This window comes from Aedes albopictus, chromosome 2, assembly GCF_035046485.1.
Source record: "Aedes albopictus strain Foshan chromosome 2, AalbF5, whole genome shotgun sequence".
In the NCBI taxonomy this organism is placed as follows: domain Eukaryota; kingdom Metazoa; phylum Arthropoda; class Insecta; order Diptera; family Culicidae; genus Aedes; species Aedes albopictus.
In genome coordinates, this window is record NC_085137.1 from 355,443,779 (window position 1) to 355,462,833 (window position 19,055).

Consider the following 19,055-nt stretch of genomic DNA (forward strand, 5'->3'; position numbering starts at 1 on the left):
GTTCATCCTTCTCCGCCACACACCGTTCTCCTGCACGCCGCCGAAGATCGTCCTTAGCACCCGTCGCTCGAAAACTCCGAGTGCTTGCATGTCCTCCTCGAGCATCGTCCACGTCTCGTGCCCTTAGAGAACCACCGGTCTTATTAACGTCTTGTACATGGTACATTTGGTGCGGGGGTGAATCTTTTTTGACCGCAGTTTCTTCTGGAGCCCATAATAGGCACGACTTCCACTGATGATGCGCCTTCGTATTTCACGGCTCACGTTATTGTCAGCCGTTAGCAAGGAACCGAGGTAGACGAATTCTTCTACCACCTCGAAAGTATCCCCGTCTATCGTAACATTGCTGCCAAGGCTTGTCCTGTCTCGCTCAGTCCCACCTACCAGCATGTACTTTGTCTTAGCCGCATTCACCACCAGTCCGACCTTTGCTGCTTCACGTTTCAGGCGGGTGTACTGTTCTGCCACCGTTCCAAATGTCCTAGCAATAATATCCATGTCATCCGCAAAACATACAAATTGGCTGGATTTCGTGAAGATCGTACCCCGGCTGTTGAGCCCGGCTCGTCGCATAACACCTTCCAGGGCGATGTTGAATAGTAGGCAGGAAAGTCCATCACCTTGTCGTAGTCCCCGTCGAGATTCAAATGAACTGGATAGTTCACCCGAAATCCTTGCGCTGTTCTGCACACCGTCCATCGTTGCTCTTATCAGTCTAGTCAGCTTCCCGGGAAAGCTGTTCTCGTCCATAATTTTCCATAGCTCTGTGTGGTCGATACTGTCGTATGCCGCTTTGAAGTCGATGAACAGGTGATGCGTTGGGACCTGATATTCACGGCATTTCTGGAGGATTTGCCGTACGATGAAGATCTGGTCCGTTGTCGACCGGCCGTCGATGAAACCGGCTTGGTAACTTCCCACGAACTCATTTACTTTAGGTGAAAGACGACGGAAGATGATCTGGGATAGCACTTTGTAGGCGGCATTCAAAACGGTGATCGCTCGAAAGTTCTCACACATTAACTTGTCGCCTTTCTTGTGGATGGGACAGATTATCCCTTCCTTCCACTCCTCCGGTAGCTGTTCGGTTTCCCAGATCTTGACAACTAACTGGTGCAGACAGGTGGCCAACTTTTCCGGGCCCATCTTGATGAGTTCCGCTGCGATACCGCACGGTGTGTTGAAACAGGATTATTATCGCACTTTCATGAACCTAAAATATTTTTTCGTTATAAGTTAGGACAAGCTGTATATATTAAGATTCTGGAGGTTAAAAAATCTTTCATCGGGGAAAATTAAAATAAACTCGATTTTAGTAGTTTACCACTTTTCCCATATGATATGGTATTACGCAAATCTGATGAACCTAAACTCCACTGGAAAAAGTCCCCTTTCTAATAATTCATTTGAAACCATTTAGTGAGAAACGAATGTAATAGTCTTTACAACGAGTTTAACTTTGTTTGGCGTTCGTTTCATGTGTCCAGCCCACTACAGTCTGCCGAAAGTCATAAATCATAAAAGTCTACATTTCTTCCATTTTTCTGGCACATACAGGGGATGGCCAAAATGTTTGGGATAGCCAACTTTTTTTCTACCACAAAAAAAATAAACATGCAGTAACTTTTCATGGAGTGCATCGAAAAATCTCAAATTTTGACTGTTTGTCAACCTATTATATGTGCACCATTGGTACAAATTTGGGCTCGATTGATGAATTTTTCGCGAAGTTATAACCGTTCGGGTAAAACACTTTTATTTAGACAACTCATTTTTGAGCTGTCATATTTCGGAAACCAGTGAACCGAATTGAATGAATTTTTTAACGTTTATCAACAATATATTGATACTTAATACGACGTTATAAAAAGTAATATTTTCTCACGGCCAATTAAGTTATACCGGGTTGAAATTTTTACCCATGTAGAGAAAAATAAGTCAAATTTACAATACCACACAAAAATTACTAAATGTGTTCTTCCTTCAATCTAAATAGGCTCTAATATATCTGATTAGGGATAATTTGAGAACAGAAGTGGAAATTCTTTGGATATCAACACTAAAATTTATTGACATTGATGTAAAAAAAATACATTTTTTCGAGAAAAATCCAAAAAGTGTCAATCCATGATAATTTTTTTCAACGTTTAAAAAGTACCTATGTTTTAATAGTTTATGAAGCATTAACATATTGTTAGTGTACGTTCAAAATTTCATTCAATTCGATTTACTGGTTTCCGAGATATGACAGCTCAAAAATTAGTTGTCTAAATAATAGTGTTTTACCCGAACGGTTCTAACTTTGCGAAATATTAATCAATCGAGCCCAAATTTGTACCAACGATGCACATATGATAGGTTGACAAACAGTCAAAATTTGAGATTTTTTGATGCACTCTATGAATAGTTATAGCATGTTGAACTTTTTTGTGAGAGAAAAAAAGTTGCCTATCCCAAACATTTTGGCCATCCCCTGTAGATATTTGCAATGGAGGTAAACAAATACTTCTCATTAGTGCTACTCATACATTTGAGGAAGTGGCATACACCTGTGACTCGTAGCATTTGCAGCACATACTCTTCATGTGCTAATTTGCCTGAAATGGTGGGTATTGGTTGTACATACTTTGCATGCCAAACCATGTAACGATACACCTAAACGACGATCACACGGCCACGAAAGATGCTTCGATTGGGAAATCATTAAACAAATATGGTGGCTTAATCACCAAAGTTTAGCAGAAATACTGATAGCTCTTCGAATATAATAAGAACTTTTATGTATATTGTGTTCTGATTTTGCTGGGGTCGATGTTTTACTAACAAGCGAAAATTCATCCTATGAATACTTTTGTTTACATGTAGGACACATAGGGTCGATTTCTTCACCCTGGCGTAAGCGTTAAACCAGGTTTAACTATATGGGTAAGCCTGGTTTACCGGTTAATCTGAGGTGAAGAAATCAGCCCTTTGAGAGTAGCTTTTGATTACTGTTTCGACACACGCCCTTGATACACGTACTTCAAGGTAAGCATATGTAATCACTTTTTTATTGTGAAATCAATCAATGTTTGAAACAGTTTTAGATTTGATGATAATGAACCTGGGCATGTTAGCAGAATACATGTACGTAAACAGAATACATATCGGACTAAGTACGAGACACTGAAGATAACCTAACAGTTGAGGTCGAAATACGTACAGGGGATGGCCAAAATGTTTGGGATAGCCAACTTTTTTTCTACCACAAAAAAAATAAACATGCAGTAACTTTTCATGGAGTGCATCGAAAAATCTCAAATTTTGACTGTTTGTCAACCTATTATATGTGCACCATTGGTACAAATTTGGGCTCGATTGATGAATTTTTCGCGAAGTTATAACCGTTCGGGTAAAACACTTTTATTTAGACAACTCATTTTTGAGCTGTCATATTTCGGAAACCAGTGAACCGAATTGAATGAATTTTTTAACGTTTATCAACAATATATTGATACTTAATACGACGTTATAAAAAGTAATATTTTCTCACGGCCAATTAAGTTATACCGGGTTGAAATTTTTACCCATGTAGAGAAAAATAAGTCAAATTTACAATACCACACAAAAATTACTAAATGTGTTCTTCCTTCAATCTAAATAGGCTCTAATATATCTGATTAGGGATAATTTGAGAACAGAAGTGGAAATTCTTTGGATATCAACACTAAAATTTATTGACATTGATGTAAAAAAAATACATTTTTTCGAGAAAAATCCAAAAAGTGTCAATCCATGATAATTTTTTTCAACGTTTAAAAAGTACCTATGTTTTAATAGTTTATGAAGCATTAACATATTGTTAGTGTACGTTCAAAATTTCATTCAATTCGATTTACTGGTTTCCGAGATATGACAGCTCAAAAATTAGTTGTCTAAATAATAGTGTTTTACCCGAACGGTTCTAACTTTGCGAAATATTAATCAATCGAGCCCAAATTTGTACCAACGATGCACATATGATAGGTTGACAAACAGTCAAAATTTGAGATTTTTTGATGCACTCTATGAATAGTTATAGCATGTTGAACTTTTTTGTGAGAGAAAAAAAGTTGCCTATCCCAAACATTTTGGCCATCCCCTGTATCTATCAAAGAATGCAAAATCGTAGTGCAATTAAAAGGAACAGTCCTTAGGTCTGTTTTCTTTTTTACTTAGTTTTAGATATGTTCATTTTTGTTTATGCTGAGAACAAATTTAACTAAATCTACAGATAAAATGAAAATTGAAAATGTAGAACAATATTGAGATGACATCAATGTTCTGGGAATGTCATAATTATAAAAACAACAACAGTGATGTGTAAAGTGAGGCAAGATTGACGCAATTTGAGGTTTCAATACAACTTTTTAAGAACTTTTATTAGTTATTTTATGCTTCATTTCGGAATCATTGGATAGATTTTGATTGCTAAATAGTTATAACACATAGAATATGGTTGGAAGGTATCAAGTGTACGGGTGTCTTTTTAATTTGTTTTTATCACATTTCTCCCCATACTAAATCTGTTGTCAAACTCACTTTGCAAAAATGAAGGGATTTTACTTGGGAAAAAGAAATTTTATTTTCTGCAGTCATAACATTTAAACCATTAAAATGCATGAAGTTTTTATCAAGACCAAAGTGTCTTATAAAATAAATCTACAGATAACCCAGACGAACATAGAAAAAAAATCACTGTACGAGACTTCCATTAATGAATTGCATCAGATTACTTGCAAATTGATATGTTTCCAATATATTCTTGGCTTATACTATAAGATGTTATTCACATTGACATATATTAAGCATGCGTTGCATTCGGTAAATTCTTAATAAAAACTTGTGATGTTTTGAAAAGGATTTCAATAAAATTTCTATAACTATTCATGACCAAATGATTGTTTAATTAAAAAAAAGTTATGACATTCAAATTGCTTATCATGACTAGATAATATAACGTTAAGCTGCTGTTTCTTCTTACCCCACCCGTTTTAACTTGGCCCGGTGTGCCTTATTTTAAACCAAATGTTGAATAATCATTTTTGAAAGCATTAACATAATATGACAACGCCAATCTTATGTATTTTGCGTCAACTTTTTGTTGTTTGAGACTCAACAGCCCACTTAACCCTAAAGGTATCATAATTTAAAGATTTTGTATGGACAAAAGTCCTCGACAGATCATACGTTTTGGCAAATATCCATGTGGATGTGGTTTGACATGCAAAGTATGTGCAATAAATAACCGCCATTTCAGGCAAATTAGCAGATGAAGGATATGTGCGGCAAATGCTATGAGTCACAGGTGTATGGCACTTCCTCAAATGTATGAGTCGCACTAATGGGAAGTATTTGTTTACCTCCATTGCAAATATCTATGTGCCAGAAAAATGGAAGAAATGTAGACTTTTATGATTTATGACTTTCGACAGACTGTAGTGGGCTGGACACATGAAACAAACGCCAAACAAATTTAAACACGTTGTAGAGACTTTAACATTCGTTTCTCTCTAAATGGTTTCAAATTTATTAATAGATAGGTTACTTTTTCTAGTTTAGGTTCATCAGATTTGCGTAATGCTAATACCATATCATATGGAAAAAGTGGTAAACTACTAAAATCGAGTTTATTTTAATTTTCCCCGATGAAAGATTTTTTAACCTCCAGAATCTTAATATATACAGCTTGTGCTAACTTATAACGAAAAAATATTTTAGGTTCATGAAAGTGCGATAATAATCCTGTTTCAACACACCGTGATACCGTCCTTACCAGCCGCTTTGTTGTTTTTGAGCTGGTGGATGGCATCCTTAACTTCCCTCAGCGTGGGAGTTGGTTCGTTCCCGTCCTCTGCTGCACCAACATAGTCATTTCCTCCGCTGCCTTGGTCCTCCGTGCCTACATTCTCTTCGCCATTCAGGTGCTCGTCGAAGTGCTGCTTCCACCTTTCGATCACCTCACGTTTGTCCGTCAGGAGGCTCCCGTCCTTATCCCTGCAGATTTCGGCTTGCGGCACGTAGCCTTTGCGGGATGCGTTGAGCTTCTGGTAGAACTTGCGTGTTTCCTGTGAACGGCACAGCAGTTCCATTTCCTCGCACTCCGCTTCTTCCAGGCGGCGCTTTTTCTCCCGGAAGAGACGGGTCTGCTGTTTTCGCTTCTGTCTGTATCGCTCCACATTCTGTCGGGTTCCATGCTGCAGCATTACCGCCCGCGCTGCATCCTTCTCCTCCAGAACCGCTCTGCACTCCTCGTCGAACCAATCGTTTCGTCGACTCCGTTCTACGTACCCGATAGTGCTCTCAGCTGCGTTGTTGATGGCTGCTTTGATTGTACTCCAGCAGTCCTCTAGAGGGGCCACATCGAGCACACCCTCGTCCGGCAACGCTGCCTCGAGATTCTGCGCGTATGCGGTGGCGACATTCGGTTGCTTCAGTCGCTCTAGATCGTACCGGGGCGGCCGCCGGTAATGTACGTTGTTAATAACGGAGAGTTTTGGGCGCAGTTTAACCATCACCAGGTAGTGATCGGAGTCGATATTAGCGCCACGATAGGTCCTGACGTCGATAATGTCGGAGAAGTGCCGTCCATCAATCAGAACGTGGTCGATTTGCGATTCCGTTTGTTGTGGTGATCTCCAGGTGTAACGATAAGGGAGGCTGTGCTGGAAGAAGGTGCTACGAATGGCCATGTTCTTGGAGGCGGCGAAATCGGTGAGGCGTAGGCCATTTTCGTTCGTCAGCTGGTGGGCGCTGAACTTTCCAATCGTCGGTCTGAATTCCTCCTCCTGGCCTACCTGAGCGTTTAGATCCCCTATGATGATCTTGACGTCGTGGTTTGGGCAGCGGTCGTACTCGCGTTCGAGCTGCGCGTAAAATGCGTCTTTGTCATCATCAGTGCTTCCGGAGTGAGGGCTGTGCACGTTTATTATGCTGATGTTGAAGAATCGGCCCTTGATCCTCAACCTGCATATTCTTTCGTCGATCGGCCACCAACCGATCACGCGCCTCTGCATGTCGCCCATCACTATAAAAGCTGTTCCCAGCTCACGTGTGTTGCCGCAACTCTGGTAGATGGTATGATTACCTCTATACGTTCGCACCATAGATCCTGTCCAACACACCTCCTGCAGCGCTATGATTCCGAACCCGCGGTCCTTCAGTATATCGGCGAGTATGCGGGTGCTCCCGATGAAGTTGAGAGATCTGCAGTTCCAGGTACCGAGCTTCCAATCGCAAGTCCCTTTTCGTCGCTGTGGTCGTCGCCATTGGTATCGGTTCGCATTCTTCTCTTGTTGATTTTCCGGTGCTAGTCTTTTTTACGGCTGGCTCGCAGGGCCTGACACCAACCCACTAACCCAGGGAGCTGGGCTTACCTTCCCGAAAGCTACGGGTTCTGCATTGGCATTTCCTCCAACTACAGTGCTAAATAGCTAGGCTCGAGCGCCAGTCTTCGCCGGGGGTGGTGTTTTTAATGGGTGCCCAGGAGATAATATTTTACCTGAGCTTCTTATGATTTTTGTCATAAGAACTTCAAATTACTGTCTGCTTATCTCACCGGTGATATGTTGTGATTCTTTTGCGAAAGACTGCAACTATTTCTCCAGCTATTTAGGATTTTTTTTCCCTTCAAAACCTATTATTTTTTATTTTTATTCGAGCATTACTATTGCTCAAGATAAATTACCGGTTATTCTGAAGAAAATATTCAACTGAATTCTAAAGAAACTTTAGAACTCTATAAATGGCTGAATTGTTTTTTTTTTCTGCCTAATTCTTGAGTTTGATACACAGCTTACAACTTACTAAAATCGGAGAACACCAAAACTGTTGAAACATTTTTTGAAGCATGAATTTAAAGCAAATCACTTTGAAGAGTTTCAGTACAATTTTTTTTGAGTTAAGGATTTCGCTTTCTGAAATAAGGAGTAATTGTGAACTCCTGATAAAATCCAAGGATTTCTTGAGAAAATTGAAAACAAAATGTGAGAAATTTTAGAAAAAAAAATCGGGTTTATGTTTACCGAATAATATTAATATTTTAAAATAGTTTTTCAAGAAAGTTAATAGTAAATTCCATTAGAAATTAAATCCATCAGAAATTTATCATGGATTCCCGCTTTTTCCAGCGTTTTCTTTTAGAATTTCCTCTTTGATTTAGGAGTTTTGAGAAAAATTCTTTCGGGATGTCGTTAGAATCTTCTCTTGCAGTCGCTTTAAATCTAGTTTTTGTTAAGTGTTCATTCTTTATGGTGATCGATCAGCAACACATCCACTGATTGCAGCAAGGGTCTCTTAGAAATTCTTTTTGGATTTCGCTAAAACGACACCAACGATTGCACTGCAAATTTTACTGGAACAGTATCTCTAAGAAAGCTGGCATGAATTTCTACTAAATGTGGCATCAAATGCTGCGAGCACATTCGTGAAGAGCATTTTAAACTTTATATAAATTTCTTTTATTTTTGTTTTCACGCTGGAACTTTCAATCAAACATTTTTCTAGATTCAAATTGAAGCTCGAAGCATTATAATCTTAGAATTGATTGAGTGGGCATTAAATTGTTTTGCTGTTTACAAATCTCCTGGAGCAGATGGGATATATGCTATTTTGTTTCAGAAAGGATTTGATAATTTCAAACATGTTTTGAAAAAACTACTTGTTTGCAGTTCTGCTACAGGGTATATTCCCAAACTAAAAGTTTATTCCAAAAGTGGGTCGTGCGTCGTATGAAGAAGCAAAGAGTCTCAAGCCTATCAGTTCGACATCCTTTCTTATGAAATGCTTAGAACGCATTGCCGATCATCACATTCGTGATGTTCACCTGGTGTTGATGTTACACAAAGTTGTTTACGATATCGAGGAAGCATTCACTCAAAAGCAATCTTGTTTGGGTGTTTCTTAGATATTGAGGGTGCTTTTGACAACATGCCTTTTGAGATCATATTGAAAGCCGCACGGAGTCATGGAACATATATCTCCAATGATTTCCAATTGGAATCACCAAATGCTCAAAAACTGACTTCGACATTACCAAATTTTTCGTTACGTAATATTTGAACGGACCTTTTGTGGTAAAAAAATCTAATGGGTGTTAAGGACACAGAAAAAAAATGATATTTGGTAAAGTTGTGAATGTTAACATTTTACAGCAGAAATATAAAATCTTTTATTTCATTTTCTTCTTGTCATAACATCCCTACTGGAACAAACCCTTCTCCTAGCTTATAGCAATAGTGGTCTACAGAAGTAACTTTAGCTGTCAACGTATGAAAATGAAACAACATCTGATTGACAAGTACAGACACTTATACTGCCCGAATTGGCCACGTTTCCGCTTCCATTCCACTTTAGATTTAAGAGCAGAATCTCAAAAAAATCTCTGGAGAAAGTTTTGAAGAAATGTTTGGAGGAATTTCTGGAGAATTTACCAGAGGCATTACGGAACGTAACCCTCAAATGTTTCTGCAAAACCCTTTACAGGAGTTCCGAATAAATCTCTTAAGTAATTTCTGAAAGAATCCTTACTGCAATCTCCGTAGAAATCCCTAGAAGAATCCCTGGAGGAATTCTTGGAACATTTTCTGAAAAATCGTTGAAGGAATCCCTATTGCAATCTCCTTGAGAAATCCATGTAGGGATTCTTGAAAAAAGTACTGGGGAAATATCTGGATCAGTTTGAGGAGAAATCACAGCAGAAATGGGTTGTAGGGTTGATAAATTATAGCATGAATTCCAATAGAATTTTCAACAAGATTTTCTAAAGGAATTTCAGAAGCAATACCAAGAGGTTTTCGTATAGGAATACCAATAATCCTGGAAAAATATCAAGAGGGATCCCCGAGAAATCCACAGGGGATGTCCAATTTGGAAATCTAACAGAGGAATCTCTCTAGAGGAATGAATACTAACTGAAAGCATTAATAAAAGAACATTTTAAGAAATTCCTAGAAGGATCCCTGAAGGAATCCCAAGAGGAATTCTTGAATAAATCCCTAGGAAAATCGCTAGAAAAATTCTTGGAGGAACTCCAGCAGAAGCTCTTGGACTATCAAAGCAGATATCCCAAGTAACAATCAGCATGCCTTGAAGGTTTATTCATGTTTTATCCTGGTTTTATACGGGCATGTCAAAAAGCTAGTTGTTCTAAATTAGTTTATGTGGTAGTTTTTTACTTTGAACCTTTGGCGTTCCATAAAACTATCATATAACTTCTGCTATAAACATCTGTAGTTAAAGACTTGCAAGTAGACATAAATTGGTTTTATCACTTATTATATACCATTCCAATAAAACTTGCATTTGCGGTTGTTGTCGGAGTGTTTTTTTTTGTAAACAAATACACAAAACTGTGAGGCAATGCATAAAACCAACAAAAGATTTCGTGGCCGTAACATAAACCAAAAAAATGCTGTGGTAAAACCGCTAGTTCTATCATGAGCTCAGTTATGACTACCTCAGGAGTGTTAGCCCTATTGGAGGAATCATCAGGAACACAGAGTTTTATCAGAAAAATATGTCGCCTAGCCGGGATAATTTATATAAATAGAGAAAAATTATTACTCAATTTTATGATTTCACATACAGCTTAAGATCTAGTTAAACCATACAACACGTTTCCGTCATTTTATTTTGTCAGAAAAATTACATAATGTCTTTTAAACTCCTCTGTGTTTAAAAAACCTTTTTTGCACCCAATTCCACCGAGTCAATTAAATGCATTTAACTTCCAAATTATGCATAGTTTGTGTGGCGCACTTAGTTTTTGTCATTATCACAGTCACATTCACCAAAAATTTTCCGTGGCATGTCTCCTGACACGTATTAAATAGGAAAACAAATCTGAATTCCATATCTGCATCTTTCCAATTGATGGCTGGATAAACAACCAAGCATAATTTATTCTGACGACCGAACATTGAGAGTGAAAAATAATCAGAACAATTATTTGACAAGTCAGAAGATGGTTTTATTTAGAAGATTGATAAAACTATGATTCAACCCGAAATCCTAAGCCGGTTTGCATACGAAGTCCTGTAGACCCTAATAAGACTGGGCCAACTAGCCAGAACGTGGGCTTATTGAGGCATACAAGAACTCGACAGCATTGTCAAGTCGGCATCAATGGTTTTATCCCAAGTAACAATTTTAATTTTATCAAAGTTTTTTAGCAATTCAAAAATCCTAAACATAAAACCATTGATGCCGACTTGACAATGCTGAGATCAAATATTACCTAGTCGCAGTGGTTATGCCCAGAACAGAAAAAAAAGAGTAAAACAGCTATTGATTTTTTCACAGGAAGACGAAGCCGTAATGGCGTTCGACCTTTGCGTCTCTTTGATTGTGAAACCAATGTGATTGAACAACCGGTAAACAACGTTGAAGTCATTCTCGATTCCAATCTTTCCAGGACACCTAATATTGAGTTCAAAATCAAAAAAGCTTGTATGGCCTTCGGGCAATGCCAGCGAACCTTTGGTACAACTTGTATATATCCAATGGATTTACACTACTGTTGTTCGACCAATATTGGTTTATGGATTTCTTTTGTGGTGGCAAATGGGCGAAGTGAGAACTATTCAAGCAAAATTAAGCCAAAGGATGTCTGGACCGTTCTCTTCAACTCGTACGTCGACGCTCGAAGTTCTATTTGACGATGCCACATTCACCTTAAACAAGAAGCACTTTCTTGCACTTTCCGCCTATCGATTCTCGGTTTACTAGAGGAAAATCCTGTGGACCGGGCAGCCAATTAAACGCCCATAATAAATTCAAAAGTTTCCATAAATAATTCAAAAATTGCCAATAAATAAATAGGGGTGAAAGCAATAATAAACTATAAAAGTTCCATAAACAAATCAAAAAGCGCGAAAATAAATCAAAACTTCTCATAAAAAAGTAATTTTTGAGCAATAAAAAATGTCAGAGTTCCTCAATCCTCTATGCGGCTTCGCCGCATGGCTAGACTAATACTTTTAGCTAGAATTGCATTTAAGTTAATTTCTCATTCTTTCATATTTATTTCTAAAATTTCAATTGCTTTTTTGATGCTTTTCAATTGAGAATTTTTAAATTATTTATGGAAAAATCAGATATATTTATGGAAAACTTAAGCTTTTTTGGTGGAAAACATGTAGTTATTTATTGCAATTATTGAATTATTTATGGAAATCTACATTTTTTATTGCTCGAAAATCAATTAATAATGGGAAATTTTGATTTATTTATGCACTTTTTGATTTGTTTATGAAAATTTTGTAGTCTATTATTGCTCCCACTCCTTCTTCTTTATTGACAATTTCTGATTTTGTTATGGAAAATGATCACTTTTTTATGAGTCGTTTATATTTTAGCCTGTGAACCGCTGATCAACATACATCTCGTTGTTTCCACTTTTGGTGACTTAGGACAAAGTTGTCCTTGCTCCAAGTAATTTTACAATTGCTTGCTTGTAATTTTCCATTTAGAGCATTTTCCACGAAATTCGCTTCCACGGAAGAATGGACATCTGGTTATCTGGAGAGAAGTAGACGGCATCGTATGTTACACTGATAATTGCCTTCTCGAAGGTCGAGCAGGTGCTGATTCGCTGGGGTCAGCACTATGACGTGAAGCATGCTTTGTCCCAGTTGGGACGATACGTCAAGAAGAAGAAAAGGATAAACAACTTCCTTTAAGTCATTCCCAACATAATGCAAAAAAGATTGAATTCGGAGTTGTTCAACAATTTAAAACAAGTTTTCATATTGTTTATAGTATTTTTTATTATTTTTTTGAACATTTTTAATTGTTTTTAAATTTTTGACTTAATTTTTCCTTTGATTGCCTAGAAAGAATCAATCATTATTCACCAGCAAAATAAATATGTTTTTTACTTACATTGAAAGCTGCATGGACGATTTCTCATTCCGATTCGTTTCACTATCATCTTATTTTTCTTATTTTTTTATTTGTTTAATAATATTTATTTATTACAAAGATTTATATCATACAAAAGAAATATAATGTTTTGATCTTCTTCGGATAACTGGTACTGGCGTGCAGTTGGTAGATTTACTAGTACTTGTAAAAAGGCGGTATCTTGCTGTTCTTTCCCTCTCTCTCTCTTCCTTTATCCTCACATCTAGTTTTTTTTGTTCAATCAAAAGAGCGGCTAGTATTATTACGTTTTTAATTTTATTTCAGTATTATTGTGTAAGAGATTCACATTTCTTCAGGTTTGGCGATTTAATGCGTGTTCTGTGTGACCGAAACCACTTGGATGTTTGGTAGTTTCAAGCAGAGTCGTTATAAAGAGATTATATTTTTTTTTGGTTTCATAAGTTCGTTGGTGTGGAAGAGAATACAGAAAATTAAAAGTACATGGAACTGAAGACGAATACGAAATTGTGGAACAGAAAGTAATGAACGGACAAAACAGAAAACAAAACGAACGGAAATGATTGAAATGAAAGATCATATGGTGCGTTTCGCCACTATACTACGTCGGCCGTGATGGTTGTCGGTCTATTTGGGTGGCGTTCGGGAATTTCCTGGAGGTTTTGTCCCCTTCCTCAAGAATTTAGGACGACGACGTCTCGTTGACGGTTCTGGTGGTCTCCTGAACCAGATAGACCTGCGATCCGGGCACGGTGGAGGTGGTCACGAAGGTACGGTGCTTGGCGCGGACCAGGTGCAGATTGCTCTCGGCCACATCAGCGCGGTCCTCGGCGGCTTCCAGTTCGCGCTGGAAGCGACGAACCTTGGTAACGCACTGCTGGGAGCATTGTTCCTGGAAGGTCGATAAAGTAGTGAGTGGTCACGGTCAGTAGTGAGGAGATTTATAGTCATGTTACCTGTTCAACTAGCTGACGCTTGTAGGCAGCAATCTTCTGGTTGGCCTTCTCCAGAGCATCCTGCAGGATCTGAAGGTTCTTCTGGTCTTCCTCGATCTGGATGTACACTTCCTTGACGGAGCGTTCCTTCTTGCGCAGAATCTTGATGGTTTCGGCGTGCTTCCTTCTCTCTTCCTCCAGATCGACTTCGATGTCACGGAGGCGGGCTTCCAGCTTACCGATGATGCGACGGCTACCAGCGACGGCGTTAACTTCAACTTCCTCAAGACGAACTGAAAGTTGCTGTGGAATTGTTTTAAAAAAAAAATATTAGAAAAGGTTCAATAGATTGAGCAGTTCTTGTGATTGTGTACCTTGACTTCGACTTCCAAGGACTTCTTGATGGCTTCAATCTTGACAATTCTTTCCTGTTCTTCGTGGAGCAGTTCAACAGTGTGCTTGAGTTCAACCTGAAATGAAGACATGTGTGTAAGGCTTTGGCTTCCACTTGAAATTATATCCAATGAAGCCCAGATCATACCTGGACCTTCTGGTAACGTTCATCGCTGACGCGCAGTTCGCGGGTGACTTCCTCGTAGTCGGAGGCCAGAACCTGCAGTTCCTGTTCGAGCTTAGTTCTGAGCGAAGCATAGCTGACGTTGCTGACGGTGAGGTCGTTGATGCGTGTGTTGGCTTCCTCGAGCTGAACTTCGACCTGGCGTTTCGAGCGGAGGGAAGAGTCGTAGTTGACACGGATCTCTTCGAGTTCTCCGGTGAGCGATTGAATGCGGCGTTGGGCAATGCCGTACTGGTCAACGGTGGACTGCAGTTGACGCTGGATTTCTTCGTAGTGGGCCTGGATTTCGGTCAGCTGAGCGGACTGTCTCTTGATGGTCTTCTGCAGTTCAATGTTGGTGTGGTTGGCAACATCCAGGGACATCTCCAGCTCAGTGATCTGGATCTGCAGCTTCTTCTTGATGCGCTGGACTTCGCTCTTCAGCTTGGTCTCAGCCTCAACGACGCGAGCATTCAGCTGTTCGATTTCGATGCTGGTCTGCTTGCTACATTGTGAGAAACGAGAAAGAGAGGGACGAAAATTGAAAATTAGTCATCGTTCGTTTTTGTTGGCAGAGAGGCAGGTTCATGGGCTAAACTAGTGCGTCTGCCGTCATCGCCTGGCTAAATATAACGGAAGCTGCGCTTGCTCTTGGGTCAAAGATCGCTTGACCGTACGTTTGATCGGCTGACATCCGAACTGTACGGATGTTGTGAATACTAGAACGGAGATTTACCGATGTGGTGATTGCAAATAGAATTAATGAATCATTGAACAGCTTCAGACTTGGATCTGGTGATGAATGAGATGAGTCGTGCAGTCAGGCATGTGATTAATAGACACCATTTTGGACATCATTAATCACGATTTATGCCGAGTTGGTAATATAGAAAGATTACGATTTCTGTTGTTCTGAGATGTCAATCAGAATAAGCATTAGGCAAAAGAATCCTGATGAATTGTCTCAATAAAAAAACTGAGGCTTAAATTTAGTGGTCTCATTTTTCCGTTCTGATAAATTCTTGTGCTGTAATACGAGGCGAAAAATAGACGACACCGCAGTGCTCGCATGAGCAAATAAACGGATCAAGGTGGAGCAGATTGAAGACAACGCACACAAAACAACCTAGAAGCCTAGGCAGATGGACGCATGGGAATTTTTGTGAGTGAATAGATAGAAACGAGAAAAAAACAACCTTGGTCCCCTCGAAAGTATCGGCCGGTTGTCCGTCCGTCCGAAACTCAGCTCTGGTGGTTGAGCTTTTTATAAATTTTCAACCTGATGCGCTGCTATTGACGCGCGCGGGTGCGGGTGCGAGTCAGGCGGCGATCGCACAGACAGAGGCAACCCAACCAAGCATCGACCAGATGTCACGCGTGTTGTATTTGAGCTGTATGCAGCGTGATAATGGCAGCCCAGATAATGGTAGTGTTCAGGACATCAAAGCGGATTAAGGTGGATTGCACTAATGGTCGTGAATGTTGATCTAATTGAGGCATTTCAGTGCGAGAACTAACCAAAGAAGTGATAAAACTGATTAATTGGTTCGAATTTAATCTAGATCTTTTCCGATCTGCATTGACGAGAAACTTCATTGATGAACTCAACCTATTAATGATTCATTTTCTCTCCGCATATCTAGGACCCCTAAGGATCTTACGGCTGGTACATTTGCATTGTTCACAAGAGAAGACTGAAAATCTCTATAATAAAGATATAATAATTAATGTATCATTGGTAAGAAAAGTTATACATAAACACCTAAGTTCTCCAATATGTGCCTATTATGCAGTTTCCACAATTTCTTCGCAATCAAAATAAAAGACCACTGTTACCGAGCTGTTACTGTACATTTGGGTACATTTGGTACATTTGGGTACACGTTTAAATAGATGAATGCCACAAAACTACTAATTTTACATGTGTACATATTGAGTACAGTCGCATTATGAGGAACAAAAATGAAACACCATGCGCCTCCATGGGTCTGCTTTTGAGGCTAATGGATATTAAACGCTTACTGGTGGCGATAAAACGATAACAGTTTTAGCACAAATTAATGTTTGGCTCTCTTAATTTGTGCTGCTGAAAATGGGATGCATTTCCAACTGAAAAATCGCAGTCTCGAATTATAGAGAAACAGTTCACTAATCGCCCCAGTTGGGCTGAACGTTATTGCATTGTTTGAACCATTGTTTAATCACATTCACAAGATGTATGCTGTAGATGTCACCCAACTGAATTCAAAGCAGGTGCAGGTCCAGGGATGTTAAATGTCATAAAAATATCATTTGTTTTTTTTTGCTGATTCCACATGTCCTAGTAAGAAATGTTTATTGAAAATATCATTAACTTTCCATTACTAATTGGCATTATTGGTTGGTAATGCTCGGGGATGTAAATTTACCCAGGAAATGGTAGAAATTGAAAAATGTCATGACATTTTTTTTCATAAAATTCCATGACATTTCCCATCTTTGTGCAGGTCACTCCTAAGAACCATTCGAAAAGTCAATAGGGGGATTCACTTAACAGCGTAAACTGATTAAACTGATTAAATGTCGCGATCACCAAGGCAATCTTTGATTATTTCATTCGCAAAATCACGAAATAATTCAAATAAGCAGAAAATCATGGCTTACGCAGCAATTTAATCTATTTAGTGAGTACCCCTAATATAAAACGACGATTTTCCACATTTGACTAACCTTCCAAATGTGGAAAATCTTCGTTCTCTTTCGCACAAAATTCAAGCATTTGCTCAAAGATTTTATTTTCACAATAAATGACTATTTTATAAAAAAAAAATCTACTTTTCCAACTGTTTCATAGTCAGAATAGCCAAATTACTTCAAAATCATGGATCCACATCAAATTTCTCTCAACACTTATAAACAAGATAAGGTTAAAAGTTAAGAATCATAACGACGTTTAGAAGTTCCTGGAATGGAATTACAATTTAGTACTCGCTAATCAATTTGACCCCAGTTTACGGTACTTAAACATCATGAATTCACCCATTTTTCCCCAGAAGAAGCATATTCGTATAGCATTCATTGTGAATACGTTGCTGAAAGTGGATACTTCAAATAAAAGCGTATAGGGTAGCGAACCACTTGGGCAGCGGCCGGTATTTTGGGCACTCTTTGCTATAACGCAATCATTTCCAAACCAATTGACTTGAAATTTTGTAGATACTATACGTATCTCATCGCGTTCCAAAAATTGTGTCAATTGGTTCAGAATTGGCTGACTTATAGCAGAAAAGTGCCCAAAATAGGACCCCTGCCGAGATGGTTCCACTTCCCTATATCGCTGAATGTATCAACATGTGGCCTTCGTGGCTGTGTGATGAGAAGCGTTTCGCAAAAGTGAGGGTTCGATTCCCGCTCCAGTCGGTGAAAACTTTTCGTCAAACGGAAAATTCACCACTGGACCACTGGGTGTTAGGTGTGTTGTCCGCTGTCTTACGTTAGTGATCGTTCAGTCTGTGCAACCTCTGATTAAAACAGTTTAGGGTCTCTTTAAAATAATATTCCGCATTATTAAAACTATCAAATTTGCGCAATTCGTACTTGTAGAATGTTATCTTGAATTGAAACATTTATAATCTTGAAAACGGGGCGGGGTGAGCTTTCTATTGTTGGGCATTGTTGGAGAGTAAAATTGACTTCGACGAATACACCAATTATCTACAGCAGCATTCATGTTTGCAGCTTCAATGCTGAAATTCATTATTATTTATTAAGCATATCTTACATTCTAACAAATATATACATACATTTTGGTGTTAAATTAACGTCTTTCTTAGAAGCGACTTCCTACCAACTGTATTCGACTTCACTGCTCTCTTTTTCTGTTAGGGAACGTTCAAAAATTACGTCCATGATTTAGGAGAGGGGGGAGGGGTCTAGAAAAATGTGACAGTACGTGTATTGAGTATAGGAAACTGCGTGACAGAAGGGGGGGGGGGTCTAGAAATCCCAAAAAACGATGGACGTAATATTTGAATCTTCCCTTATCAGCCCGTGTTGCCAGTTTCACACCACGGTTTTACCACAACAGCCAGCATACACTGACTGCTAGTGGTTACTTTGTTTACTCTGACGAATGGAAAAATCCAAATTAATTTTTCAATTTATTAAAGATTCTCTAATATTTTCAGTGGGAATTTCACTGCCTATTAGGATATATAAACTGAACGTTTGATTAAGGTTGATTTAAACAATATCTTTGTCTAGTGATCTTGTAGTACCCATGTGCTTAGCGCTTGAAGTTCGATTTTCTCTTATGTCACAACCTCCAACCTCCCTCCCTCAGATAATTTTGCTCTGATTCAACACTTTGAGGGGAGATACAAACAAATAAATTACTCAACAAATTTAAAACATTCAAGGTGAAATTATAGTTGCCCAGAAAATTTCCTTATAAATCCGATAAGTTTAACGATTTTGCCTAATCTTTTGGGTATGTTTTCTTGAAATACATTTATTTATTTATAATACCTCCACGAGCGAACAAGCACTGTAACAAAAGAGAAAACAAAAGATTTGTTTTGGGCTTATGAGTGTTAAAAAATAAAAAGGATACACCTTATGTCCACGATTGCAAGAACTGAAATGTTCAAATACCATAGTTGAGGTCACGTGCGATTATTGGATCG

The 19,055-nt window shown here is 38.7% G+C and overlaps 1 protein-coding gene across 2 annotated transcripts in view; it reads right to left on the bottom strand.

Annotated features, from left to right (window-relative positions):
• Positions 1-12,950: 12,950 nt before the first annotated feature.
• The window catches only part of LOC109416453 (paramyosin, long form), a 74,502-nt gene continuing 68,397 nt past the window's right edge, over positions 12,951-19,055 (bottom strand). For both annotated transcript variants that reach the window (XM_062852792.1, XM_019690524.3), the window contains 4 exons: positions 14,377-14,896; positions 14,210-14,305; positions 13,857-14,138; positions 12,951-13,792 (listed from right to left, as the gene is read on the bottom strand). In XM_062852792.1, coding sequence (XP_062708776.1) covers positions 13,583-13,792; positions 13,857-14,138; positions 14,210-14,305; positions 14,377-14,896 — 1,108 coding nt within the window. In that variant the 3' untranslated portion in view covers positions 12,951-13,582. The remainder of the gene's footprint in view (positions 13,793-13,856; positions 14,139-14,209; positions 14,306-14,376; positions 14,897-19,055) is intronic.